This window comes from Peromyscus leucopus, chromosome 16_21 (genome assembly GCF_004664715.2).
Source record: "Peromyscus leucopus breed LL Stock chromosome 16_21, UCI_PerLeu_2.1, whole genome shotgun sequence".
Taxonomy (NCBI): Eukaryota; Metazoa; Chordata; class Mammalia; order Rodentia; family Cricetidae; genus Peromyscus; species Peromyscus leucopus.
Window position 1 is genome coordinate 61,270,952 of NC_051084.1, and position 27,848 is coordinate 61,298,799.

At 42.9% G+C, this 27,848-nt stretch overlaps 1 protein-coding gene across 3 annotated transcripts; it reads right to left on the reverse strand.

The window, feature by feature from the left end:
• Window positions 1-682: 682 nt before the first annotated feature.
• On the reverse strand, window positions 683-26,044 carry LOC114692342 (glutathione S-transferase-like). 3 transcript variants are annotated; one of them, XM_028868069.2, is made up of 7 exons: window positions 23,294-23,354; window positions 22,881-22,979; window positions 18,406-18,457; window positions 9,898-10,030; window positions 5,567-5,708; window positions 2,894-3,025; window positions 683-1,057 (listed from the first exon to the last, which is right to left on the reverse strand). In XM_028868069.2, the coding sequence occupies exons 2-7, from the start codon at window positions 22,965-22,967 to the stop codon at window positions 887-889; spliced, it is 717 nt and encodes a 238-aa protein (XP_028723902.1). In that variant the 5' UTR covers window positions 22,968-22,979; window positions 23,294-23,354; the 3' UTR covers window positions 683-886. The 3 variants fall into 3 exon arrangements, with proteins under 3 accessions (XP_028723902.1, XP_037055808.1, XP_037055807.1); XM_037199913.1 differs by lacking the exon at window positions 23,294-23,354 and adding an exon at window positions 26,024-26,044 and having other exon boundaries at window positions 684-1,057; window positions 22,881-23,020; XM_037199912.1 differs by having other exon boundaries at window positions 684-1,057; window positions 22,881-23,020; window positions 23,294-23,320.
• Window positions 26,045-27,848: the final 1,804 nt, after the last annotated feature.

Consider the following 27,848-nt stretch of genomic DNA (forward strand, 5'->3'; position numbering starts at 1 on the left):
GTTATTATTGTGTTTTGTTTTTTAATCTTTTAGCGTCAGCAAGGTTGCTTGCAAATAAACTTAATAATCTGATGTCTTAGGATTTCTGTTGCTGTGAAGAGACACCATGACCACAGCAACTCTTATAAAGAAATACATTTCACTGGGGTGGCTTACGGTTCAGAGGTTTAGTCCATTATCATCATGGCGGGGCATGCTAGTGTGCAGGCAGATATGGTGTTGGAGAAGGAGCTGAGAGTCCCATATCTTGATCCATGGGAAATAGGAAATGAACTGTCTCACTGGGTGTAGCTTAAGCATATATGAGACCTCAAAGTCCACCCCCACAGTGACATACTTTTTCCAACAAGGCCATACTCCAACAAAATCACACCTCCTAATAGTGCTTATTAGGAGCACCCATGAGCTTATGGGAGCCAATTTCAAACTACCATACCTGGGTCCAATCCCCAGAGCCTACAGGGTATAAAGAGAGTTGTTCTCTAACCTCCACACATGTGCCAGGGCAAACACAGGTGTACGTATGTACACACACAGACACAGACACAGACACAGACACAGACACACACACACACACACACACACACACACACACACACACACATAAATGTAATGAGGACACTCTGACTTCCACTCACTACATACAAGTCTGTTCTAGCACTTACAGAATGCAGAAAACCTATACTTGGTTTCCTGGACTCATTCTTGGTAGCATGTCTTATTTCAAACAGGAGTTAGCTTTTCTGACTTATTGGTAAGTTTCCAGTAGTTTATTTCCTTGTACATTTATTATTTCTTTACCAACATGGCTTCAAGGATGTTTTCCTGGTTATTGATACAAACACAGTGTGAAGTGTTTACTGAGTCACTTGGGCCTCTGTGTCTGTTAGTATTCAGCTACTATAGTGCTCATGTTTTTAAGAAACATGCCTTGTTCAAATTTGAATATGTTCTTCGCAGTCTCAATAGATTCATCATCCAACGGAGGCTTCCTCTGGCTTCCAGGTTGAAGAAATCTATTAATTGTAGGGAGTTGGCTGGTTCTAACCTTGAATTCCTAGAATGTAAAAAGGCCACAATCCATGAGAAAAAAATGTGTGAAATTTGTATTCCCTAGAGAGATGGTTTAGTGGTTAAGAGCTTCCCACTCTCCCAGAGGAGCGGTGCTCTGTTACCACCACCAGGTGGCTCAAAGTCACCTGTAACTCCTGCTCCAGGGGATCTGACACTCTCTCCTGACATCCTCCAGCATTTGCTGTGTGTGTGTGTGTGTGTGTGTGTGTGTGTGTGTGTGTGTGAGAGAGAGAGAGAGAGAGAGAGAGAGAGAGAGAGAGAGAGAGAGAGAGAGAGAGTATATAGGTGTGTGTGAGTGTGTGCAAATTTTAAAAGAAGCAAATAAAATTTGTGTTCTGCACTGTGGGAAAGGATAAGGATAATGGAATTTTTCTACATTGTCTATCATTGCCAAATGACACTGCCCTTGTACAATGCAAGTTGCAATATTTTTATGAGTAACAAAAATATTCATAAGCTGTAACCAACTGATCTCATTTTAAGAATTCTATCCTAATGTCTTAAATGTGAAAATGCCCATACGTGTAATGATACTATTGACATATTACCCATAAGAGCAACATCAGAGCATCACAGTGAGGCCCACAGTTAGGGGAGTCCTCACTTTCTTAGGCCATCAGTGGTTTTCATGCTGTTATATGATCTTTTCAACAACTTTGGTGGCTTCATAAACTTCTACAATGGATGCTTTCTTATTTGTGTAGCTCTCTCTCACATAGTAGGTGCTTCTGACTTTCACTAATTAAGATAATGAATGGAGCTGTATATGATCAGGAAATGTTCAGAAATATAAAATAGGCAACATTGAAAAGATAGGAAGTGAACCAGATAGCTATTCCAAATAAGTTTTCACTAATATGAAGTGGGAAAAAATGAGGCTTCAGAATTGTAGTAAGTCTCAAATATTTCAAGTTTAGTTTTAAAATGACAAACTGGGATTTATCTATCTGATAATTGTGTAATCAGATTAAAATTTGAGTCCCAGTCCTTTTACCAACTCACAATGTAGAGGTTTCCTAACCTCTAAGTCCTGTCTCTTTACGCTGAGGATGCACTAAATGAGTGAGTGAAAGTGTGTTTGGTTCTTGGGACAGTGGAGGAAAGATGAGCTTCCTCTGTGGTCACTGTTGCTGTTAAGAAATGACTGCATTACATGACATCGTCTTACCTGCCCCGCCCCCTGTCCCCAGAGGAAGGGACTGTTTGTTCTTGAGAAAGGGATCTTGCTTAGCATCCCAGGCTGACTTGGAGCTTGAGATTCCCCTGCCTCAGCCTCTGCAGTGCTACAGCCCCAAGTGTGAACCACTGCACCAGCTTAGGAAGCACCTTTATTAAGGTTCTACCACATGCCAGGAAAGACACGGAGATTCACTTCCTGCAGAAGCCTCCCCCAGGTCCCTGAGATGGTCGAGCTGGCCTTACCTGCTTCCCCGTGTTTTTAACTGAGCACATTGGGTGGAAGGTACCTGACTGTGTGCTTGTTTTCTGGACCAGATGTGTCTAATGATGGCATCTTTATATTTCTAGCACAGGATGTAGCATCAAGATGAAAGTGAATTTTTTTTTTTCCCCGAGACAGGGTTTCTCTGTGTAGCTTTGCGCCTTTCCTGGAACTCACTTGGTAGCCCAGGCTGGCCTCGAACTCACAGAGATCCACCTGCCTCTGCCTCCTGAGTGCTGGGATTAAAGGCGTGCACCACCACCGCCCGGCTAAAAGTGAATTCTTCAAGGATAATGGATGAGTGAGTGAAGGAACAAAGCAATAACCCCCACCCGTTCATTCTCTCTGGAGTCCTTAGGAACTGTTAGATAGCGTTACCTGCAGCAGAGGGAAGCCTGCCAGAGCATTGGCTTTGCACTCTTCAACCATTAAGATGACTTCCAGGAGCTGCACATCCGCCCAGCTCAGCCGATTGCCCACAAGAAAATCTTGCCGGTGGTCTCTGAGGGCCTGCAGGGTGGTTGGGGTGGAGGAGGCAGAAGAGGAAGGCCACTCTCAAAAATTTAAGTGCTCTTAGTATGGCAGAAGAGTTTTGAGAAGTTAGACCTATCTGTTGATCTGTTTTTGTCCCCGGCTAACAACGAGAGCTTAAGCCTCATCCCAAACTTAAGCCTTATCCCAGATCTCTTTGGGTTCATCTTAGTTTAAACCCTCCGGTCAATTGAACCCAGGAAACACTTTATATTCATCCCTCTTTGCTCCCTTCTCATCCCATCTCCCTGCGACTACCCTGTGAGTTATCCAGCACCCTACTCTGGTGGCTTTTCTGGGTATGTGGCAACAGTCTATCCTCACCCCATCTCTAAGTAGTTTCCTTGAATGTGCTGCTCTTTAGAAGGTTCCCTGTGTACAGGGAAAATGTCTCCCTCTAGGGACATAAACCTAAATCTTGTTAGTAAGTGCTCTTCCAACATATCTATACATTTCGTGTCATGTTGGTTTAAAATTGATTGAATATAAAAATGAAAAAATGGAATCAGTGTCACTAAAATATCTTCTAGCCCAAAAGTTTATGTTCTTATTATAGACTTGGACGTGTGATACTTATTTATAGAGTTGTGAATGTAAGTATTGACTTTTATCAGTTGTATGACATTGGTCAAGTTATTCTAAGTTCTGACTTCCTCGTCTATAAGGGAAGTGATAATAATGCCTCTTTCTTGAAAATAATTCGAGTATTAAAAGGCAGCGCTTGCAAAATGTGTATGGCCCCATCCTTGGCCTTCAGAAGACGTGAATAATCATTGCTACTAGCTTTGTTGTTAGAAATGTTTATACTTTTACCACTTTTATCCACGAGTGTTACCTCTGTGCTTCATGGTATTATAGAGGGAAAGAAATTGAAATAGCAGTGTTTGTGGATAAAGCCTTGCATGCATGAAGGTTTTTATCGTAGGTCTTATCTCTAGCAGAACCACAAAATGAAAAATAAGAAGGAGAAATAGTGGTGTTGACTATCTGTGCTTTTGACACTATTTTTAAAATATCTTATTAAATAGAAGACAAAATGTCTTAAATTATGTGCTAATTGCAGATGGATATACTTTAAATACCTTGGAAAGAAATTTGTATTGAGAAAGTCTGAAGTATATAGTATTTATAGTTTGATACATTTTGGATCAAAAGGACTGAAAATTTACTAAATATATTAAGAGAAAATTATAACTTAGGAAGGTAGGGTACCTGCAATTTGTGGCAAAGGAACAGTAATAAATAATATGCATGACATGATATGTTCATGATCAATACATGTAAATGTATGTGCTAATCATTCAGTTCTAAGCATGTCACGCAACTCAGAAAAGATAATGAAATCAGTATTGCAAGTAAGTTCAGAACATTCATCTGGCTTTTTTTTTTTAAAGCAAGAGTCAAGTTTTCATCATCCTTCCTCCACATCTGTACCTAAGATGCACCTGGAAGAAAGAGCATGCGTACTGAAGACCCATTCAGCCCGGAGTCAGGGATGCCACTTTAAATGTGTGTGTAAGGCACAGGCTTTTCAGGAATCATTTTGCAGGTGTGGAAAATGTGAAACAAAACACAGTGTTACTTTTTAAGCCATCATGTAACTCATGGAGTCTTGCTAACCTTTTAAACTTCATAAAGCTCTGGTGCTGACCAGAGCATTTGAGAAATCACATTCCTCCTCACTCCCCCAATGTGAGGATCTTGTGTAGAATGTATGTTGTTACTTCAGACTTAAATAAGACCATTGGAATTCTATCAGCACTAGAACCACAAACAGTACTGGAGCTATGGATAAAATCCTTAAAAACAAACCAGAATCCAGAAGACTTCCATAGGGACTGCAGAGATGACTCAGAGGTTAAGAGTGCTTCCTCTTGAAGGCTGGAGTTGGGATCCCAGCACCCACAATAAGTGAGAGCTCCTGGCACCAAAGCTGTGAACTCAGCTTTGACGTGAGTAGAGACAGAAAATCACTGAGGCTTGCTGGCTTCCAGTCTAACTAAAAACAAGAGCTCTGGGTTCAGGGATGACCCCATCTCAAAGGAGAGCTAAGTGCAGAGTGATAAAGGAAGACACCTGATGTCCTTTTCTGGCCTCTGTATGCATGCATAGGTGTGCACATCTGTACACTCATACAGACACATACACACATGAGCACATACAATATGCACACACACAAAATGGGAATGAAGGAAGGAAGGGAGAGAGGGACGAAGGGAGGGAAGGAGAGAGGGAAGGAGAGAGGGACGAAGGGAGGGAAGGAGAGAGGGAGGGAGGGAAGGAGGGAGGGAGGGAGGGAGGGAAGGAGGGAGGGAAGGGAAGGAAGAGAGGGAGGGAAAAGGATCCAGTAAGGAGGAAACTGCAGTGGAAAAAAGAAGTTTCATACAAGTGTGGGAAGAGTGCCAAGTTTTCACAGAAGGTTTGCAGTCTTTCATCCACCAAGGAAATTCTGTTTTCAATTTTATTTGATTTTTCTTCTCTTTAATGCGAGCTATAAAACAGTCAAAGTTTGTTGCTCACCTTCTCATAAACAGGGAAAAATCTTGTCGTGGCTCGTTGGAGGATGTATTCAAGATTTATCTCCTTCTCTTCCGGCAGAGAGAGTGGAAAGAACATAATCATGTCACTCAGGTCCCTCAAGCCTTCTACATACATATCAATCCTAGAGAAAGGGAGATCATTTATAGAAGAGTTGCCAATACAAGGAAGAACACTTTATGGATCAGTGACACATTTTATATAGTATCTGTCTCACCTGCCTAGTGACTGGGGGTCTACTTTTCTGTTTCATGAACTCCAGTCAAGTATTTATACCAGCAAGTGGTTCCTTGAGGATATTAACTTAGCTCAACCTGACATCAGGGGCAGTGGTACAAGCCTGGAATCCTAGTAGGGGAGGGTCCTGAGCTATGTAGCAAAACTCTGCCTACCAAATTAATCTGGGAAACAAGAGGAATTACAGCACCAAAGTGACTGAGCAATTACATGTATGTTCACATTAATTATGCAGCACCACTATTAATAAAACACAATGTGCTCACACAACATATTAAAGTAACAATAAAGTAATGCATTGAGTAAATATGGTGTTTACGGCATTTGTCTGTTTAAATACAGTATACATCTAGAAGAAGAGGGATCTAGGGACCTCTGTCCTGTCCAAACCTCTCCATGAGGACCCCAGATTCTCAGTTACTCAAAACAGCATTTTAAAGGGCACAGAGTTTGCTCCACAAGTCTCTACTTGATGCTACCCACAACTGTTGGGCGTCCCTGTTGGTGAGAGGCTGCAGTCTGTCACAGCCTGGCAGCTCTCTCTGAGCTCAGCCACATGGAGGACTTCCTCTCCCTGGCAGGGGGCTTTCTGCTCTCTACCGTACCCTATCTGGAGAATGTCTCTAGGCCTAGATGCCTGTCTTATCTCTAGTATGACCCTTGACACAGTCTCCCACAGAAGCTTCCCCCTGCTGCCCATATGGTAATTAGACATTGGGCGAGGAGCCTCAAGATAGGAACAGTGCTGTTTAATGCAAATTAGGTGATGCCCCAGCCTCTGTCTCCATCCTTTATCTCTCCCCTCATTCTGGAATAGAGTTGAGTTGTTTAACTGAAGCTGTTTCCTTGAAGACTATTTCCACCATGTTCACAGGTCAAAGAAAGATCTCTGTCTCCACTTTGTCCTTATGGACTGGGGGCCAATGGGCCACTAGGGAAAAGGGGACACAACACACTACTTTGCCAGAATGAATGGAAAAAAATGGACTCTGAAGCACAGTGAAGAGATCCCTGGGGTTCCATGATATGTCTCTATCCCAATCTAAGGTGAATCTCTGGTCTTTCTCAACTTCTGGTCCTGTAGCTTTGCCCTAAGATAGCACCAAGTGTCTTGAAGATGGTCTTAAATTCTTGTTACTTCTGCCTTACATTGCAATGGGTCTCAGAGACTGCAATGAACAGTAAAAACCAAGGACTGAAGTCTTGCAGTCGCTACCACATTATCATTTTACATTTGCTTTAAGGGCAGCTAGCTTCATTATAAGAAGTCCACATGGAGAATCTCAGAATTTAAGGAGGCCTCATCCAGCCCCATGGAGAAAGAAAGAAATGCCTGGCCATGCCCACGTGTTCAGATCTCCCAGCTCAGGGCCCAAACTTAAGAAAGTCTGAGAACTACCAAGCTGAGACATCAGCTCACAGATCTGAGAAAGTGACTCTCCTGTAATAGATTACTCAGAGTGTCAGGACCATTGTGGGAGTATGTAGGTGTAAGAGTTGAAAATATACTATAGCACATACAAGGCCTTATCATAGTGATGTACCAATGGAATCACTATGAATAAATTACAAACTCACCTTCAATTTATACACATTAGTTCTATGGCATATCTACTTTAAAGCCATTTTGTGTTAAAATTAACAGCTGCTCCTCAGAGAAATGACTGAGTCCATATCTGGAACAAGAGATGCCCAGGGATGATCTGGACCATCAGGTAAACATATGGAGGAGTTATCAGGGGCCATTATGGTAATGTAAAATATTCTTAAGAGTCACTCAGTCAACGTCCACAGAAATCCACAAAGATACCTCCACAAAAGACTACTGGCAATCGTCGAGAAAAAGCCCGAACTGCCCCACTCTGGTGATAAGATGGCCAAACACCCTAATTGTCATGCTAGAAACTTCATCCAATGACTGAGGGAACCGGATGCAGAGATCCATGGCCAGGCCCCAGGTGGAGCTCCAGGAGTCCAATTGGTGAGAAAGAGGAGGGTTTATATGAGCGAGAATTGTTAAGACCAAGATTGGAAAAGGCACAGGGACAATTAGCCAAAAGAATGGAAACACATGAACTATGAACCAATAGCTGAGGAGCCCCCAATTGGATCAGGCCCTCTGGATAAGCGAGACAGCTGATTAGCTTGATCTGTTTAGGAGGCATCCAGGCACTGGGACTGGGACCTGTCCTCAGTGCATGAGCTGGCTGTTTAGAACCTGGGGCTTATGCAAGGACACTTTGCTCAGCCCGGGAGGAGGGGACTGGACCTGCCTGGACTGAATCTATCAGGTTGAACTTAATCCCCAGGGGAGTCTTTGCCCTGGAGGAGATGGGAATGGGGGGGGGGGCTGAGGGGAAGGCAGGGAGGGAGAACAAGAGAATCTGTGGCTGATATGTAAAATTAAATTAAATTATAAAATTAAAAAAAAGAGTCACTCAGTCCCATTGGCCAAAAGTAGGACGTTTTAAACATAAGCGAGAACAACAACTGAAATGAGATTAAATATATCAAAAAATGCTTAAAGGGATGGGGGCATAGCAACACTAAAATGATAAATACATAGAATAATAAAATAAAAATTTGTCACTGTTACAGAACACAGGTGAACCAGCTCATTTTGTGGAAAACAAGTAAACAAAAGACCTACCTACCACCAATGCTCTTTTTAATAGGAAACTATGCCTCCATGTACTAAAGAGTAAATGATGGAAAGCCTTTTTATTTTTTGTTTTTTGTTTTTTGTTTTGGTTTTTCGAGACAGGGTTTCTCTGTATAGCTTTGCGCCTTTCCTGGAGCTCACTTGGTAGCCCAGGCTGGCCTCGAACTCACAGAGATCCACCTGGCTCTGCCTCCCGAGTGCTGGGATTAAAGGCGTGCGCCACCAACGCCCGGCGCCTTTTTAAATATAATTATTCTAAATACTAAATGTGGAACGAACAATAGCATTGAGCACCAATAGCTACAAATATCATTAAAGATGGATACACAGACGTTTCTTCTACTTCTTCGTAGAGGGACAGCAGTAATAGTCTAGCAACACACCCTAGACCCTGAATCTGGTAATCTCTCCCAATGCACAAAAATACAAAGACAGAGGAACACAATAAACTGCACCCCAGCAAAACAGAAGTAATTTAACAAAGACTGTTGGGAAAAGGGCAGTGCTTACAATAAATATTTAATGTTAGAACACTCTATAAAAATTGGCTCTGCGTCAGTTTTCTTGGACATTTCTTTAAATGCTATTTGAAATAAAACAATGTCACGACCGATTCGACTGATTCATTTAAAATACACCTCATCGAGTATTAAGGGACTGTTTCCCCCCGGCCCCCCAACAGTGTTTATCAAATACACATAATAATTTTCAACTTAGAGTTGCTTCTTTAACTTCTAGATAAGAGACGAGCTTGGAGTTTAGAGGCAGGATTGCCAATCATAGACGGCCTAATGCAAGCTTGAAAGATTAGATTGTGTCTAGGAGGCCAGGGGCGGGGCGGGACTGGGGGCGGGACAAGGTTGGGGGCGGGGCCGGGGGCGGAGCAGCTGATGTAAGCAGAGATCTGAAGAGGTGGTTTCCTATAACCACTTCCAGTCTTGGCTTTACAGGGTTAAGTGAGCCCTGCCCCCGAAATAAATGTATGAGTCAGTGTGCTTGTGATATATTCCTGTGTACCACTCCTACATGATAGAGGCAAACATGGATTCATGAGATCATAGCTCACTCCCTCTACTAATGAAAGCTAAACAAAGCACTGGAAAAAAATTAAAACCATAGTAATGACCCAAATTAATTATTGTTGAAGGTAAATGTTGTGGAATGGGGCCTATCATGACATTCTTTCTCTTTGGAACTTGTTATAACATATTCTTCCAGTCAAGAGCAAAAGCAAAAGCAGGCTTTGTATCAGTCTATCACACTATGAAGCAAAAGTAGGCTTTGTATCAGTCTATCAAGATCTACACTATGAATATGGCTTCTAATGATGCTAAATGTTAGCGCTCTGGTTGTGAATGGGGTTTGTTGTTGTTTTTCTTTGGCTCTTGCTCTAAGTAACAAACGGTCTTTGTACCAGGCCTGTTCTTGCAGGTTTCTTCCATACAAGTCGTACTTTGCAGCTATGTATCTTAAGATGGCTCTCGTTTGCACCAAATTCATTCCATCGATTTCAACCATGGGCACTTGTTCATACATCAGGGATCCACCTTAAAATACACAATGGAAAGCTAGATTATTTATTGGTCTTCAGAGTGGTAACTACATTTCCTTTTATTCTAAAGACTCTATGAAATAGGACCATATAATCCATTTACCAAAGTGCTTTCTAGAAACTAAGACGAGAAATATGTATTCTTTTTGTTTGTTTGTTTTTGTTTTTTGAGACAGGGTTTCTCCTTGTAGCTTTGCGCCTTTCCTGGAACTCACTCTATAGACCAAGCTGGCCTCGAACTCACAGAGATCCACCAGGCTCTGCCTCCTGAGTGCTGGGATTAAAGGCATGCGCCACCACCACCCAACAAAATATGTATTCTTTAACCAAATATTATATTGAGTATAAAACATGATATTTGACATTTTGGGTCAATTTTTGGATATATGGGGACATTTTTGGATACACGTGGATAAAAAGCATTCCTTTGGACCCATGTTCCCTCTAGTTCCGTAGTCTCTTTCCCTATGGCCAGGACACTCATTTAGACACTGTTTGCCTTTGAATTCTGACTGCACCCTCTGTTGTAATTCTGAGTTCAACCTTCTTTTTTTTTTTTTTTTTTTTTTTTTTTTTTTTTTTTTTGGTTTTTCGAGACAGGGTTTCTCTGTGTAGCTTTGCGTCTCTCCTGGAACTCACTTGTTAGCCCAGGCTGGCCTCAAACTCACAGAGATCCACCTGGCTCTGCCTCCCAAGTGCTGGGATTAAAGGCGTGCGCCACCACCGCCCGGCGAGTTCAGCCTTCTTACCCACCCCTCCTCCGTATCTGTTTGCTTCCTGAAGTCGTATGCTATACCACTGATGAAATCTATCACTCACCATTGCTTTTCAGAGAACACACGTAAATACTGACCCTCGCTCTAAATTCAAAGTCTTTCTTGAAATTTGCTCTTATTGAAAATGCTCTTACCTTCTGTTAGCATTCAGACCCACCCCTTGGGGACCTAATAGGGTGCATCATCCCTGCGCGCATGCGCTCGACAGGGCATAGGTGGTACCTTGGCCTGCTCAGGGTCCGGGCAGCATCATGCGCTCATTGCTACTGTGGTCTCTCTGTGCATGTGCTGCGCCCCCTCATAAAAGGCGGGGTCCTGCCTGCTTCCTCTCTCTTCCTTTTCTTTTCCCACAAGGTCGAATCTGCACCTCCTCTCTTTCCTGTTTCCTGTCTCTTCTCTTTCTTCTTCTCTCCTCATCTTCTGCTTGCTTCCGCCTTCCCCCCATACCTCCAACCAATAAAACTCCCGCTGCTCCCACCGGCAGTGACTGCTGCCTGCTGTTTTTAAAACACAACACCTTCTACAAGTGAGCTCCCATCTGGGTGATGTTATTTACGTTGGACTTATTTCTTCAACTTTCCCAAGATGCTTTGTAGCAAAACCAACCAACCAAGAAATCACAACTAGATAAGGAATGTAAGCTGATAATGGTTCTTTGATTAGAAAGAATTCTGTCTCTGTCTCTGCCTCACCCGCTCTGCGCTCCCCACCCACCCACCCAGTAAGGGCAACTGTAAGGCTTGTTCTGCATTTTTCCATTTATAATCTTTGAAGTTGGGTGGGTTGGGCTAGTCTCCTCTCATCATTTAGGATCTAACAGGCAGGCTGAACCACACAATTTACTTTAGCAGAGAGAATTTAATATAAAGGTATTAGCTGTGTGTGGTGGCGTTCGTCTGTCATCCCAGCACTCAGGAGATGAAGAATCAGGGTTCAAGGTCATGCTCAGCTACATAATGAGTTCGTGTAGCCTAGGTTACATAAGACCTTGTTTGAAAGAGCCAAAAAAAAAAGAAAAAAAAATCTTAAAAATAAAGAAAGAAAGAAGTTAGCCTATATCCTGGAAAGTTGAAAAGTAATAGCAGGGCAATGTCATGAAGCAACGGCAGAAAGCATCTTCTCAAATTAGGGGGAAGGGTGAGAGTCATAATTATCGCAATTTAGTGTGGGCGCCATGGGCCCTGGCCCCCGGCCCCCGGCCCCCGACTGGGAGTGGCTGTAGCCTTGTTTGCTTGACCTTGATCAGATGTCCTCCCTATTCGGATTCCCTACCGGTATCCACCCTTCTGAATGCTTAAGGGAAGTTCCTTGTGTCCTCCCTATTCGGATTCCCTGCCGGTATCCACCCTTCTGAATGCTTAAGGGAAGTTCCTTGTTGTGTATCCTGCATTTTGGGCGTTAACTACTTAGATGCAATAATATAGAACATTGGGTCTGGAATGTGGACCATTGACAGCGAACTTCTGCCCTCCGGGGGTTCCTCCATTTGTGCTGTAAGCCTGTACGTATTTAAGGTTTCTTCCCTCTTTCAATAAACGGCATTCGACATCCAATCGTAGGAATGACCCGCTGTCTTTTGTCTCTATTTTTTAATCCGCAGCCCTTCGCTCAGGCAAGGTGAACGGTTATCGGTAACGCGGGCGTTACCACAACAAATGGAGGTTCCTACCGAGGTCTGAGTAAGGAGAACCAGCTGACGGACACTCTTGGAAGGCCGGCCGGCATTTTAAGGTAAGAGTGGATTGGAATGGGGGCCGCTAGCTCACAGTCACTCCTCGAGGAACAGTTAATTGGACTGTTGAGGCGGCAAGGCACTATTATTAAGAGCAAGACGGCTAAAGATTTTGTTCAAATCCTCCAGAATGCTAGTCCTTGGTTTCTGGTCTCCGGAGGATTTAATATACCAGATTGGGAACAGGTCAAGGTTGACTTACAAAAATATATGCATAAAGAAGGGCCTGATTCCATATCCTTAGCCACTTTTTCTTTGTGGCGCTTGGTTAAGGATGCATTGCTTAGTGATGATATTGAAGTCCAAGAACACTTAAATGAAGCTAAAACTGTGTTGGAGGAGTCTCAGATAGAGGAGGCTCTCAGAACCCTTAAAACTTCTGATGTTTCTGATTCGGCAGAGTCGTCTTCCGATTCTGCAGAGTCATCTTCAGAGGGTGATGATGCAGAAATCAGATCAAAAAAGGATGCTAGATGCCTAAGAGGGAAATCACAAATTTCTCGCAAGGATAGACCACCAGCCCATAACCTTGACTTTTGCAACACGGAGGTCCTTCCTTCCGCACCCATGGAGGGATTGACGGGGGAGTTGCTTACCCGGTCATAGAGACTCAAAATGCTCAAGGGCAGAGACAAAGGGAGCACAATCCTCTAGATTTTAAAAGCATCAAACAGCTCAAGGAAGCTGTGATGTCATATGGGCCCCATGCTCCTTTTACCATCGCTATACTTGAATCTTTTTCTGCCTTAAATTGCACCCCTAGCGATTGGATGCAGCTGTGTCGCGCTGCTCTCTCTGGGGGGGATTATTTAATTTGGAGGAGTGAGTTTCAAGAACATTGTCAAACTACAGCTAATAGAAATGCTGCTGCAGGCTTCCCGGCTCGTAATCTTGAAATGCTCACGGGTGCAGGGCAGTATGCCACTTTACAAGCACAGATTTTGTATGATCCTGCAGTTTATGCACAGATTAGTGTGGCCACTACCAGAGCGTGGAAAGGGCTACCTAATAAAGCTGCTGGTAAACAACTATCTAAAGTCATTCAAGGGCCGTCAGAACCATTTGCAGAATTTGTAGATCGCCTGCTTCAACTAGCAGGGAGAGTGTTTGGGGATGTTGATCAAGCCATGCCCATAGTAAAGCAACTGGCCTTTGAAAATGCCAATAAATATTACAAGGAGGCCATTAGGCCTCATAAAAATAAGAGCTTGAATGATTATCTTAAACTATGTAGAGATATAGATGGACATCACATCATGGGACAGGTAATGGCCTCAGCCATGAGGGGGATTAATTCTGGAGGAAACCGCCCAAAAACCTGTTTTGGATGCGGCAAGCAAGGTCATATTAAGAATAATTGTCCTGGAGCCCAAACAACGGCAAAGACACCGGGACTTTGCCCGCGATGTAAAAAGGGACATCACTGGAGTAATGAGTGCCGATCTAAGGTTTATGCTCAGGGAAATATGTTACCACCGTCGGGAAACGGGCAGCGGGGTCCGCTCCGGACCCCCCGAAGCCAGGTGTACGGAGCCCTGGATACACCTGCCCCATCCCCAGTTTCCCACCATCCCATCCAGTTTGTTCCTCGAAGGAACCCCTTTTTGTCCAAGACCTTATCAGAGGCACCCCTGGAAGCGCAGGATTGGACCTCTGTTCCTCCACCAGAACAGTATTAACACCTCAGATGGGTCCCCAGGCTCTCGGTACTGGAGTTATGGGTCCACTACCTGCAGGGTCTTTAGGACTGATTCTGGGCAGGAGTAGTGCTCTTATGCAAGGGATTAGAGTAATTCCAGGAGTGATAGATGAAGACTCTGAAGGGGAAATTAGAATTATGGTTGAGGCTGGTAAAGGGATGACAATTATTCCCCAGGGTGCTCGCATAGCACAACTGCTTTTGATGCCCCGCTTTCATACTAATAATCCTTTTCTTAAACCACACAGAGGTGAGGATGGATTTGGCTCTACGGGCCCTCTAGCATGCTGGGTTTCCACCTTAGAACAAAGACCCATGCTAAATTTAAAAGTTAATGATCACAGTTTTCGGGGTCTTTTAGATACTGGCGCTGACACTTCAGTTATTTCTTTAAAACATTGGCCCGAAGCTTGGCCCCTTAAAGATTCTACCTCTCACCTACAAGGTATCGGCACAGCCCAGACGCCATTACAGAACAAGCTACTTTTAAATTAGAAGGATGAAGAAGGTCATGCAGGAACTTTTCAACCCTTTGTGCTACCTGACATTCCAGTAAACTTGTGGGGACGGGATGTGTTGGATGGCATTGGAGCGGTGCTTACTACACAGCCTGTACAACAGATGCTAAAGAGTCAGGGCTACTGCCCGGACAAAGGCTTAGGGAAAATGTTGCAAGGAGACCCGCTCCCTGTGACAGACAAAAACTATGTCACTAGGGGTCCTGGCGATACTAGAGGATTAGGATCTTTTCCATAGGGGTCACTGCACAGCAGCCTTCAATAATACAACCGATAAAAATCACTTAAAAGAGTGATGACCCTGTATGGGTGGAGCAGTGGCCCCTTGCTAAGAAAAAATTGGAGGCTGCGTATGCATTGGTTAAGGAGCAGTTAGATGCTGGACATATCATTCCTTCCACTTCACCTTGGAACTCACCTATATTTGTTATTAAAAAAAAATCAGGAAAATGGAGGCTGTTACAGGATCTTAGAGCTGTAAATAAAACCATGCTTCTCATGGGAACAACACAGCCTGGCTTGCCTGCCCCTGTGGCAATTCCTAAACATTGGCACTTAATTGTGGTTGACTTGAGGGATTGTTTCTTCACCATTCCTTTGCATCCCGAGGACAGTCCTCGCTTTGCTTTCAATGTTCCTTCAGAAAATCTTAAGGAACCTTATCAGAGATATCAGTGGGTGGTATTGCCTCAAGGAATGGCCAACAGCCCTACTATATGTCAAATTTATGTGTCTTTGGCCCTAGCTCCAGTTCGAAAAGCTTTTCCAGATGTTTATATAATTCACTATATGGATGATATATTAATGGCTGCTAAAGATAAAAAATTTGTTTTTGATGCCTTTTCTTATTTACAAGAGGTTCTTAGCTTGGCTAACTTACAAATAGCCCCAAAAAAGGTACAGGTATCTTTTCCCTATCATTATTTAGGTCATGAATTGTTACGCACGGGCATACGCCCACAAAAGATTACTCTGCGTATGGATCAGCTACACACACTTAATGATTTCCAAACCTTTCTGGGAGATATTCAATGGCTTCGGCCCACTTTAAAAATTCCAACAGGTCAGCTTCGCCCCTTGTATGATGTCTTAAAGGGCGACCCTGACCCTTCATCTCCCTGTAAATTAACAGCTGAAGGACGTGTAGCCCTACAACGTGTACAAGAGGCCCTGGAACAGGCTCACGTACAGTATATAGATCTTAATTCTCCCTTACTGTATTTATGTAAAGAATCATTGTTTTCATGCTTTTGCTTACATGGGAGTGCCAAAATACATAAAAACTGATAATGGTCCCGCCTACAGTAGTACGGGATTTTCAAAATTCTGCCAAGATTTTTCTATTGTTAATAAGACTGGTATTCCTTATAATCCTCAAGGGCAGGCTATAGTAGAACGCTGCCATCGTACCTTAAAAACTTATATTGCTAAAGTAAAAAGGGGGGAGTTAGGGGCTCATCTTTCTTCTCCACATTCTATTCTTTCCCTTGTTTTATATATTTTAAATTTTTTATCGGTGGATTCTGCTGGAATATCTGCTGCAGATAAGCACTGGAGGGCTCCTGTTACAAATCATCCTCTGGTGCAATGGAAAGATCTTTCTACTGGCACTTAGAGGGGACCCGATCCGGTGTTGGTGTGGGCCCGGGGATCTGTTTGTGTCTTTCCACAGGACAATGAAGTTCCTCTGTGGGTTCCTGAACGCTGTGTGCGCCCTGTGGCTGCTGCTGAATCCCAACATGACAGAGACCTATTGGGCCTTCGTAAAAAACTCTCCCCTTCTGATGCCAATGGGGATTGAGAGCCCAATACGGCCAGCCTTGGCAAACATTATTCTAAGCCTAGGAACTGTAGCCATGTGGTTGGATTCCTCAGAAGGTAATGTATGGTAACTTTTTTCAAAAAACATTGAGAATGTACCACACCTTGGAGATTAAGGATAACTCTGAAGGTCAATGAACTTCAGTTGTAAACAGTAACATACCAGCTAAGCCTTTTTCGCATTTTGCAACCCCCCTCAAGCTGGTGTAGTACCTACTTTTCAGGAATGGCTCTGTGCAACATTTATTTGCCTCCTGAAATTCATCTAGCCTTTTTAAAGATACCTCAAAATTTGTGAGCCTGAATGTGGCCATTATTGAGGCCATTAGTTCTGCTCCTTGTTTGCTGTTTTTATTTTCTGTTTTCTTTTTGTTTCTCAGTTGTTCTCTTGCAGACCTGCCAGCCTAAGTAGTGCTGGGATCAAAAAAAATGGGCCTTGGTGGTTCGTGTTCCTGGAGCCGTGTCCATGCCAATGGACCGTGGCAGCTAGACACAGATGATGCTCGCACGCTCCAAAAGAGACTCTGACATCGCTGTTGCCGTTGTTGCTGTTATAGCAGTGGTGGCCACTGCTGCTATTGTTTCTGGGATTGCTATTTCTTATTTGGTTACTACAGCTAGCACAATGGAGACCCTGGCAACAAAAGTAGCTACCACAGTTAGTTAATCTTTCTTCTTATTGGGCATGACAAATTTAATTCCACTTTTATACATTATAATTGACTTTGAAAGTTATAAATTTATTAAAACTCAAGTTCCATTTGCTTATGGGATACCACCTTACAAGGACTCCAATTTGCAGTAAGGCTCGTTTAAGAAGGGAATGGTTCAATTGCCTTTAGCCTCCTGGCTATGGATGGGTTCGGACTTCTGTTGGTCTTTTCTGTGTCGCACAGATTGCAAGCCCAGTGCCACTTTGAAATCTTTGGCAGCAGTCACTCTACAGCTCACATGGTTGAGTCTGTATAATAATAAGTATTCAGAGACGGGTAATGCTTGGGGGGCTGCCACCAACCTAAGACAGAGCACTTGTGTGGCCTGGGCAGGTGTCTCTATGACGGGTAAGGTGGTCTGCTGGTCCCACGCAACCTAAGTCAAAAGCTCATTTAATAAAAAGGGGGGAACTGTGGGCGCCATGGGCCCTGGCCCCCGGCCCCCGGCCCCCGACTGGGAGTGGCTGCAGCCTTGCTTGCTTGACCTTGATCAGATGTCCTCCCTATTCGGATTCCCTACCGGTATCCACCCTTCTGAATGCTTAAGGGAAGTTCCTTGTGTCCTCCCTATTCGGATTCCCTGCCGGTATCCACCCTTCTGAATGCTTAAGGGAAGTTCCTTGTTGTGTATCCTGCATTTTGGGCGTTAACTACTTAGATGCAATAATATAGAACATTGGGTCTGGAATGTGGACCATTGACAGCGAACTTCTGCCCTCCGGGGGTTCCTCCATTTGTGCTGTAAGCCTGTACGTATTTAAGGTTTCTTCCCTCTTTCAATAAACGGCATTCGACATCCAATCGTAGGAATGACCCGCTGTCTTTTGTCTCTATTTTTTAATCCGCAGCCCTTCGCTCAGGCAAGGTGAACGGTTATCGGTAACGCGGGCGTTACCACAACAATTTAGAAAGTTGGGGGTGCGCTCCTCCTACTTGAAAGGTCCAGGTGGCGCCTTCCTTACATAGAAATAGGATCCTGGTAGTTACTGTCCACATGACTTCCTCTGCTCTCTTGGAATGCTAGAGAGAAGAGCAGAGGGGGCCTTTCACAAGAGCAGATGACCATCAATGGCCTCTGGCAACACTGGGAGCGAAAACAGTTCTCTCTCACCTTGGATTAATTTCTCAAATTCTTCACGAGTTTCAAAAAGTTGTTCTTCAAACTAGAGAAGGAGACAAAGAACAAAGAACATAAGAATTTGTTGTTTATGGTTATATGAGTGGCATGGGAAAGTTAAATAGGATTAAATGGCCTAGTCTCCTGTTTGACTAGGACCTTAATTAAGTATACCAGGACAGGATTCCTTGCTCAGCATTCCTCAACACTTAGAGGGTGTTAAACTGGTGTGAGCTTGCCTTTATTTCTGATTCCTGAAGACAAGTTTGACTTGAACTCTGAAATCCAACAGCTGGATTACAGGTTCCAGGAAATCTTACCACTTTTTTTTTTTTTGGTGTTTTGAGGCAGGGTTTCTCTGTGTAGTTTTGGTGCCTGTCCTGGATCTGGCTCTGTAGACCAGGCTGGCCTTGAACTCACAGAGATCCGCCTGGCTCCACCTCCAGAGTGCTGGGATTAAAGGCGTGCGCCGCTATCACTCGGCTTTTTTTTTTTCCTTTTCCTTACCACCTTTTAAAATGAAGACAGATACAAAAATCTACCCTCTCATTCTCTTAAAATATTAACAAAACTTTTATACAAGTTATAGAATGTTGTATAGAAAAACTATATTTAAAAATATTTATTGCTCCCTAAAATAGAGTGTTTTTGATGGATAAGTATTGAGTTCACTTTATCTCTATGCATGTCTTATATAACTTCATATTCTAAAGAAAGAATCCACAAAACTAAGATTAAAAGCTATTATTAAAGTATTATTAGCCCATCTCTCTCTTACACACAGACAGGCACTCCATATCTCTTTCTTCATCTATCATCTATTCAAGTCTACATGGCTAAATATCAAAAAACATAATATTGAGTGAGTATAAGAAGAAAAAGATAGAATGAAATAGCAAGGAGTCATTTACATGAATTATTCCCAGAGGCATATAAGAGCAGGTTGGGAATCTACATAAATGTGTAAAACTATAAAGGCTGGACTAACAAGACAGATTTATGCTAACTGAGCTGGAGGTGACAGTCCTACTGAATTTTGGCTTTATTATTAACTTTCCTTTTTAAGAGAAGGTTTTATTTTGCTCTACAGTCTTCCGTGGTGGGGAAGGTGTGGCAGAGTTAATAACAGAGAAAGTGGGGACTGTCTTCCTAGATCAGGAGGAAGAATAGGAAATGTTGGCACTTAGCTGGCTTTATTATTTTATATTCAGTCTAGAACCCCAGTCCACATTTGCTGCGCACATTCTGGGCAAGTCTCACTCCCTCAATTATCCTTCTCTGAAAATGCTGGAGGAAAAAGCAAGGAGTATGTTGGTAAGATTTCTCAGTGGATGGGCACTTGGTGGCATACTTGATAACCTGAACCCAATACCCATATCCCACATAACAGGAAGGAACCAACTCCCAAGAGTTGTTCTCTAACAACACATGACACTATGGCATGCACACTCCTGCACACATGCACACACACACACACACACACACACACACACACACACATACTCACAATTTTTAAAAAGACATCTCCATTTCTAGAGAACAAGAACCCTGGTTCCCTCTGTTAAGGCTGAGACAAAAGATACATTCTCCAGGAATGCATGCTGTTTTTAATGTTAAAACACTCTGGAACTGGCCATAAATTTAAAGAAAGCTCTCTGGTCATTCACCTTTGGAGATAAGACAGTATGTTTGAAGTTACAGGCACAATAGGGCTTTCAGAATTAGACTCCAGTAGCAATTAGAAATAAGACCTAAATCAACCAATGGGATCTCATGCAATGAAAAGACTTCTGTAAATCAAAACACATGTAAGCAAGTGAAGAGGCAGCCCACAGAATCGGAGACCATCATCTCCAGTTCCTCATCTGGCAGATGATTCGTGTCTAGGGTACACAAAGAACTAGAAAAATTAAACATTAAAATAATAACCTCATTAAAGATGAGCTATAAAACTGAATAGAGAAGCATTAAGTGCTGGTGTGGGCAGGGGAATAGGGAAATGAATGAGTAATGGACTAACCAAAACTAAGGATACACGAGAAAACCTTATGAAGATTTACTAACTAGTAAGGTAACTTCAAACTATAACATTCAAAGAGTAAATAAATTCGAAATGGAATTACCCTGTATTGGTGGGCAATGTGCACCAAGAAGACATGGATTGTTAAAGGAAAATCATATTGCAAGATACGGGACCCCTCCCTACAAGTTACTGGTTGAGAGGCCTCAGAGGTCTCTAAAACAACACAGGCTATCATCTTTGCTCTTGGTTAAACACCATAACTATATGGTAAAACCCCACTGCTGAGGACATGGCACGCTTGTTTGCAGAGTATAGAGAAATCAATTTCAAACCCACTTGTAAACTTCTTCCCTGATAGCTAGCTTTTGTAGTCCCAGAACATGGCATATAGACCTCTGGGGAAGAAAGACATCAATGATCTTACCCAGTGCTGAGTTCTACATGCTGTAGTACCAATGTGCCAGGCAAGAGATTCTACTAGTCCAATAGCACTAGTCCAATAGTGGCATGACTGTTATTGGGGTGACTAATTGTATTCTGATTGTATCTGAGGCCTGCCTGCTCTACAGGAATGTATCTCAGGCCTGGAAGTATAATCCCAGGCAAAAGCACATGACTGGGAAGGTCATAGGCCCTGGGGTAGAACCTGAAATTGTTATTTTGCTAGACGGCCATGCTATCAAATTGCCTTTTGAAAATACACGTTTATACCCACATACTCAGGGCCACTTTCAACCTTGGTCAGAGAAACCTCTAGTGCTCTGCCCTGTATGAGACATCTTCATCAACCCCACCTCCCATCAAGGCTCTGGGAACATCACAGAAGAGGAGGTAGAATGTAAGAGCCAGAGGATGGGAGGTTGGGGAGAAATACTGTGAAAGGCTGTCCTCTGGATGTTAAAGTGGCCCTCACACTCCTGAACCAACAGCGGCTGTGTTCACCTTTATAGTAGCCACACAAGGTTGAGTCAGACAAAATTCCAGCACAGACCGAGGCACTGCTCTCCAGGCCCTGCCCTTTCCTGAGGAGCTATTGGCAACTGGTGGCTGCTGGCAGAGGGAGAATCATTCTTTTACAAAGTATAGCGACTGGTGGTTTTCCCTGTGCTCCAGTGGGTGGCCCCATAACCATGCATGTATAGGCACTAACTGGACTTAATGGGTTGCAAAAAAATAAATAAAAAAGAAGGAGGGAAGGAAAGAAGGAAGGAGGGAGGGAGGGAAGGAGGGAGGGAGGGAGGGAGGGAGGGAAAAATAAAAATGAAAACATGAAGTTGGGAGGGAGGCATGTTTAAGAAGAGGGGTGTTGGGGGAGGGAATGATCACTTTTCATCATATACATGTATGAAATTCTGAAGAATCAAGAAAGGTTATTAATTTTTAAAGAGGGAGAAATGAAGACAGGCTACATGGAGAAACCTTGTCTCAAAAAATAAGCAATAAACAAAATATGTTGAAAACACAATTTTTAGTAATTTTAAATTCCATTAAAGTATAAGACAGTTACAATCATAGTCGAAAACTATATGTTCTTACATCAGGCTATTCTGCTCACTTGCTTGTTTTTTGAGACAGGTCTTATGTAGGCTAGGTTGGCTTTGAGCTTGCAGTGTAAGAGAGGATGACCTTAAACTCTTGATCCTCTTGTCTCCACGTCCCAAGTGCAGAGTTTACAGGTGTGCACTGCTCTACCTGTTTCTATGAGATGTTCTACACTTTTGAATCCAACTATCAGAAGGCCAGCGAGGTGGCTCTGTGAGTAAAGGTGCTTGCTTCCAAACCTGACAACCTGGGTTTGAGCTCCAGATCTGCTGGAAGAAGGAAGCCAAACTCCCACAAGTTGTCCTCTGCCCTTGAGATATGTGTGTTATATGCTTCCCCCACACAAATAATAATAATAATAATAATAATAATAATAATAATAATAATAAGTGTTTAAAAATTAAGTTTCTTAGTGATCTTCAGACAAATGTAATTAGATGATGGTCTCACTGGGCTGATAAGAATAAACTGAGAGCCGGGCGGTGGTGGCGCATGCCTTTAACCCCAGCACTTGGGAGGCAGAGGCAGGTGAGATCCAGGAAAGGCACAAAGCCACACAGAGAAACCCTGTCTCAAAAAAAATAAATAAATAAACTGAGAGAAGCTGAGATACAACACGAAGTCTTCCCTTCCTTCGCATCCTTCCTTCTTACCTTTCTTTTTCTGTAAATAGTAGAACACTATTTACACTATCTTGAATGAGCATAATATCTATAATTGGTCTCCACAGGATTTGAGCATCTATTTCATAAAACTAACTCACTGACAGCCCAACATTTAAAGAGTATTTGTCAAAAGCTACCTTTTGTTTGAAAAGAGCATAAAGTTTTCTATGACTTTTAACCAAGTAAGTGCTCAGTGTAGGACCTGGAAACAGAACTAAGCGTTCTATTGGGCATCTTACCTCCACTCCAGCTGCAGCCAGGAGCCACCGAACGGACTCCATCCTGCCTCTTCCATTGAAGTAGTGAAGCACGGGCTTCCCAGTCATGCCGAAAGATTCCTGACAAATGAGAGAGAGACAGACAGACAGAGAAACAGAGACTGGCAGAGACAAAGAAAGAGAGTCTCAGGGAATGAGTTTATAGAGCAGAAGCACAAGGCTTAAGCAAGCTTTCACTCAAAATTTTGCCCCCTAATAAACCAAGCTGCCCTCTGCCCCAAGACTGCCTGTACCCTGTTCCTCCCTACCAATGAAGTATACCTCTACAGAATGATTTCCAAACGCTTTTCCAAAAAACCAAGTTAACTGATATAAAGGAGGCAAGTCTGTGCAAGCCAACAGATAGAAAGAAATCAAGAGCGGGGCAGACCTACCCCTCTTCCCCTAGGCAGGTGGTGAAGGTCAAGTGTTCTGATCGTTCCTCTGTCTCTTTTTATGTATGGATCCCGCTCCTCCCTCCCACAAAGACAAGCCTAGACTGGAGAACCAGTGTGAATGGGAGGGTGGGATTGCTGGTGTTTATTGCTTTCCAAATTAATCTTCATAGTTTAATCATAGTGTTCTCTGAAGCCAAAAGCAGATTCGTGGGGATTTTAATAAAAAAGAAATACACTTAAGCAAAGGGCCCCCTTTTTATATTATCTTTTTGCTTGGAAAACAAAATTTTCTTTCAGAGACATAACCAATGTTCATTTTGAAGAGGTTGAAATAATAAACAAATCTAGATGTCAAAAAGCCCATCTCCATGTCCCAAGATAAACTATGAGATTTATGGGCTCTGAGAGACAAGATTGACCAGGTCATAGATCCTGGACATTCAATGGTATCTTGAGGTATCTGGACAAAGGGTGCCAGAAATCAGAAGAGCTGCAAGGGGAAGAGGAGGGGGGATGGTGTCTTTATAAGTAAGATGGTCTTCTTGGTATAAGTGGGAACTGATTTATTTTATAGTATATTAACTGGCTCACCTTCAAATCCCAAATCTCTATACACAAAAAGCCCAATGAAACAAATGTAGAGAAAAAGATAGCTTGTGGAAAACCACTGTTCTAAAATTCAGAATTAAAATAATAGTAATAAAATAAGAGGTGGTTCAATCTAATGATTATTCAGTCCTATGGCTTCATATTAGAATTGCCTGAGGGGCTTAAGATACAAACCAGTTTCTTCATCAGCAAAATGGGAGTGGTCACATCAATATTATATAGGTTACTGAGATTTGCAGTCGGCATTCACATAACTACATCTTTAAAACTAAGACATGTAGTCGAAAGTTTTCTCCAGTCCCGCCCATCCCCCCGATCCTGCAGCTGCTTATCAAATAATCACTCAGAGGCTTAATATTATTCACAAACTGCATGGCCTATGGCAGGCCTCTTGCTACCTAGCTCTTATATCTTAAATTAACCCATTTCTACTAATCTATTTTTTGTCACATGGCCGTGGTGTTAGCAGTCTGCTGGAATCTTGCTTTTCCTCCCGCACATCTCTCTAGACTCCACCTTTCTCTTTTCTCTCTCTCTCTCCTTGGATTTCCTGCTTGCCTCTAAGCTGCCATAGGCCAAAGCAGTTTATTTATTAACCAATGGGAACAACATATATTCACAGCATACAGAGAGAGTACAGGGAGGAGAGGTGGAAGATAGGGAGAGGTAGAATGATTTGTCAGCTGGGAAGAGAGGTGGATGCAGAGAGCTGAGGGAAAGGCTGATGTGAATGGCTGATCTGAGGGGCCTGTACTGCCACCCGGGGCTGCGGTGGTATCTGAGCTTCTGCTGAGGGCCATGTCTGGGTTCATGGTCCCGCTGCATCTGGGGTCTGTGGTGATGTCCATGGCCGGTGTTAGCACAGGGGTCATTGGAGCCACGCTGTGCTAAACCAGCCCAGCACTTCACTGGCCCAGGGATGGCTGGTCCTGCTCCTTGCTGGATATTGCAAGGCCCTACACCTCAGGGAAGAACTCATCCTGCACTTGAGAAAGATAGTCCCACTCCTCACCATAGGTGTGTACCTCACCTGGGAAGCACACTGGAGCTGACCCAGTGTTTGGGGGACACAGGTGAGCTGACCCTGAGGGCATGAGAGCAGGAGAGCTGGTCCTGTACCCTCTTCGTCTGCCATGTGGTGGCATGGGTGAAGGAAAGATACCCTCCCCACTCACAGATTACCACCTGTGGCGCGTGAGAGAGCCGGCCCTGGGGTCACCAGAGTAGGAGAGCTAGCCCTAACCCTCACTGGCTGCAGTGCATAAGAAAACAGCCTCTGTTTCCTCTCTGGGCAGCACACTAGAGCTAACTGTTGTTAGGGATGCAGGTGAGCCAGCCCTGAAGGTATGAGAGCAACAGAGCTGACACACCCCCTTGTCTGCTATGTGGATGGTGAGGGTGAGGGAAAGATGCCTTCCCCCTCTGCCTCTTGTTAGCTGTGGTAGGTGGAGAAGCTGGTGAAGGGCAGGGCTAGTTCTCTCAAGGGAGTGAGAGAACTAGCCCTGCCCTTCACCAGCTACAGCACACAGGAGAGGGGACCCTGCACCCTACCTAGGCAGCACATCAGAGTTCACCCTGTTGTGGGTCACAGGTGAGCCAGCCTGAGGACATGACAGCAAGAGAGCTGATCTGCCCCACCCCCATCCCCATATGCCTCCTACAACAATCGGGAGAGAGGGCCCTGCTAATGAGGTTGCAGGGGTAGAGAGCAGATGTGAGGGGACAGGGAGATAATTGGGAACAGAACACATGATGTGAAAATCCACAAAGAATCAATAACAGTTTAAAAAAATGTAAAATATGCACACCATCTGGATTGATTTACCCAATCATTCTGAATTGTTGCAAACTGGCATGCCTCAAGTCCCAAGCCTATGTAAATTATGACTATTACATTGTTTTTCATACGAGTCCTTTGTCTTTCTTCTCTTTCAATAACCAAAATTCATTCTTCCTTAAAGATACAGAACTAGTTCATGCCTGTATAACATGTCATTCATTTGAGTGGGATAATGTTTAGTGTCATGTAGGTGTATCCAACAGTCTTATTAAATAAGAAACACAGAAATAATGTAAAAGAGAAAGTCGAGAGGTCAGAGCTCAGAGCTAAAATCTCACCCTTCCTCCTGTGGTGTCCCAGCTTCCTGAAAGAGAGCTATTTCCTTGTTTGTCAATCATTTCCATAGTCATTCTGCCTTCTCATTGGTTGTAAACCCAAACACGTGACTGCCTCGTCACTGTCTGAATGTACAGCCCCCTAGGTCTTAAAGGCATATGTCTCTAATGCTGGCTGTATCCCTGAACACACAGAGATCTATGGGATTAAAGGCGTGTGCCACCACCGCCACACTCTGTCTATGGCTCTAATAGCTCTGACACCCGGGCAACTTTATTTATTAACATACAATCAAAATCACATTTCAGTACAATTAGAATACCACCACATTTCCCCTTTTCTATTTTAATAAAAAGAAAAAAAACAAAAGGTTATAACTAACAAAAGAAAAACTATATACAAAAGTACAATAACTATATACAATATATACAAGTAATAAATACCTAAACAGGTATTTGAAAAATCAGAGAAAATAATTCCATCATCTATCCTATTTTGGTAAATCCAAGATGTATCTAATGCACTTTCTATCCTAATTAATTTTCAACTATAACTAACTAATCTTCAACCATTACTAACTAATCTTCAACTCCCTCAGAGACCCAAGAAGGGAATAATATTAGCTAACAAAAATAAAAACAGGAAGTGCATGCAAGCAACTTCCAAAAAATTTGTGAGTTGACAGAAACAGTCAGCTGCCTGGGCAGTCATCTGAGGTTTCTCCACAGTGTTGGGCATCATCTTCAGCCTATAGGCTTAGTGTATCTGACAGACTCATTTGTGAAGTAGGATGTACACAAGGTCAACAGTTCAACCTCACATTGGGTGAGAGCAGTTCATGTACCAGAAACACCTGAATTCCACTAGTGTCCTGTCATGATTCAGGATTTTAAATTCTGGAAATTGTTGACAGTTTTTGAATTCAGCTGTCCATTCTTCTTGGCTGTGTATATATGGCTTCATCTCAACATCCCCTTCTTCTCCACATCCCTCTATTAAATGCCAGTCTACTATCGAGAGGTGTGAGCTTTCAGCTGCTGTTCCATTACACAACAGAAGCCATCGGCCCTCTGCCTGTTAAGCTGCCTTCAAGGAAAAGGGCACCGTACCTTTTCCGGATGCGAAGGCCACTTCAGGGATGGGGCCATATTGTCCTGGCCTCAGAAGATGCCTTTTGATAAAGCCATAACCACACTTGTTTTGGCAAGAATCAGTAGTCCCTTGTTTCGTGTTCTGTCTGTCCATTTTGTCCTGTTGATTCGAGGATTCTTTGTTGTCCAGTGGCTAACTTTTGCCACAATGAAAGTTGACTCCATATGCAGTTTCTACAATGCCTGTATTTTCTCTGAAGTAGATTGGTACTGCCAGGAGCCGACACGTCTCAAAAAAGAAAAATTTTCTAAGTTATTAAAACATTTTAAATGCCATATTCTGTAGATCTCTGAAGGGTTTGAAGATGACCTGTCTAAAACGTCTCTGCTCAATTTTTAAAACATATCTAACAAGTTCTATTGTAATGTCTAACTACTAACTTTCATTTCTTTATATCCTAATAGTTGGTAATAATAACATTCAAGGATCAGAAATTTGCATTACATTGTTAAATGAATGGTATGAATACAATTAGAAATATACATATAGCATTTTCTAACAATATCAATTTCAAATTTGTATACAATATAAAACAATCCAATCCAATGTAAAGTATTTAAAACTAGTAATTGTCTTTCTCTTTCCTTTCTTTCTTTCTTTCTTTCTTTCTTTCTTTCTTTCTTTCTTTCTTTCTTTTTAAACAAGAACCTTAAATCTAATCTCCTTTGCTAAGCC

Coding starts and splice junctions, on each gene's coding strand:
- LOC114692342 (XM_028868069.2), bottom strand. CDS start 22,967: ATGACTGGGAAGCCCGTGCTTCACTACTTCAATGGAAGAGGCAGGATG. Junction 18,458..22,880: donor TGGCTGCAGCTGGAGTGGAG/GTAAGATGCCCA, acceptor CTCCTTCTCTAG/TTTGAAGAACAACTTTTTGA. Junction 3,026..5,566: donor TTTTCCCTGTTTATGAGAAG/GTGAGCAACAAA, acceptor ACCACCCTGCAG/GCCCTCAGAGACCACCGGCA.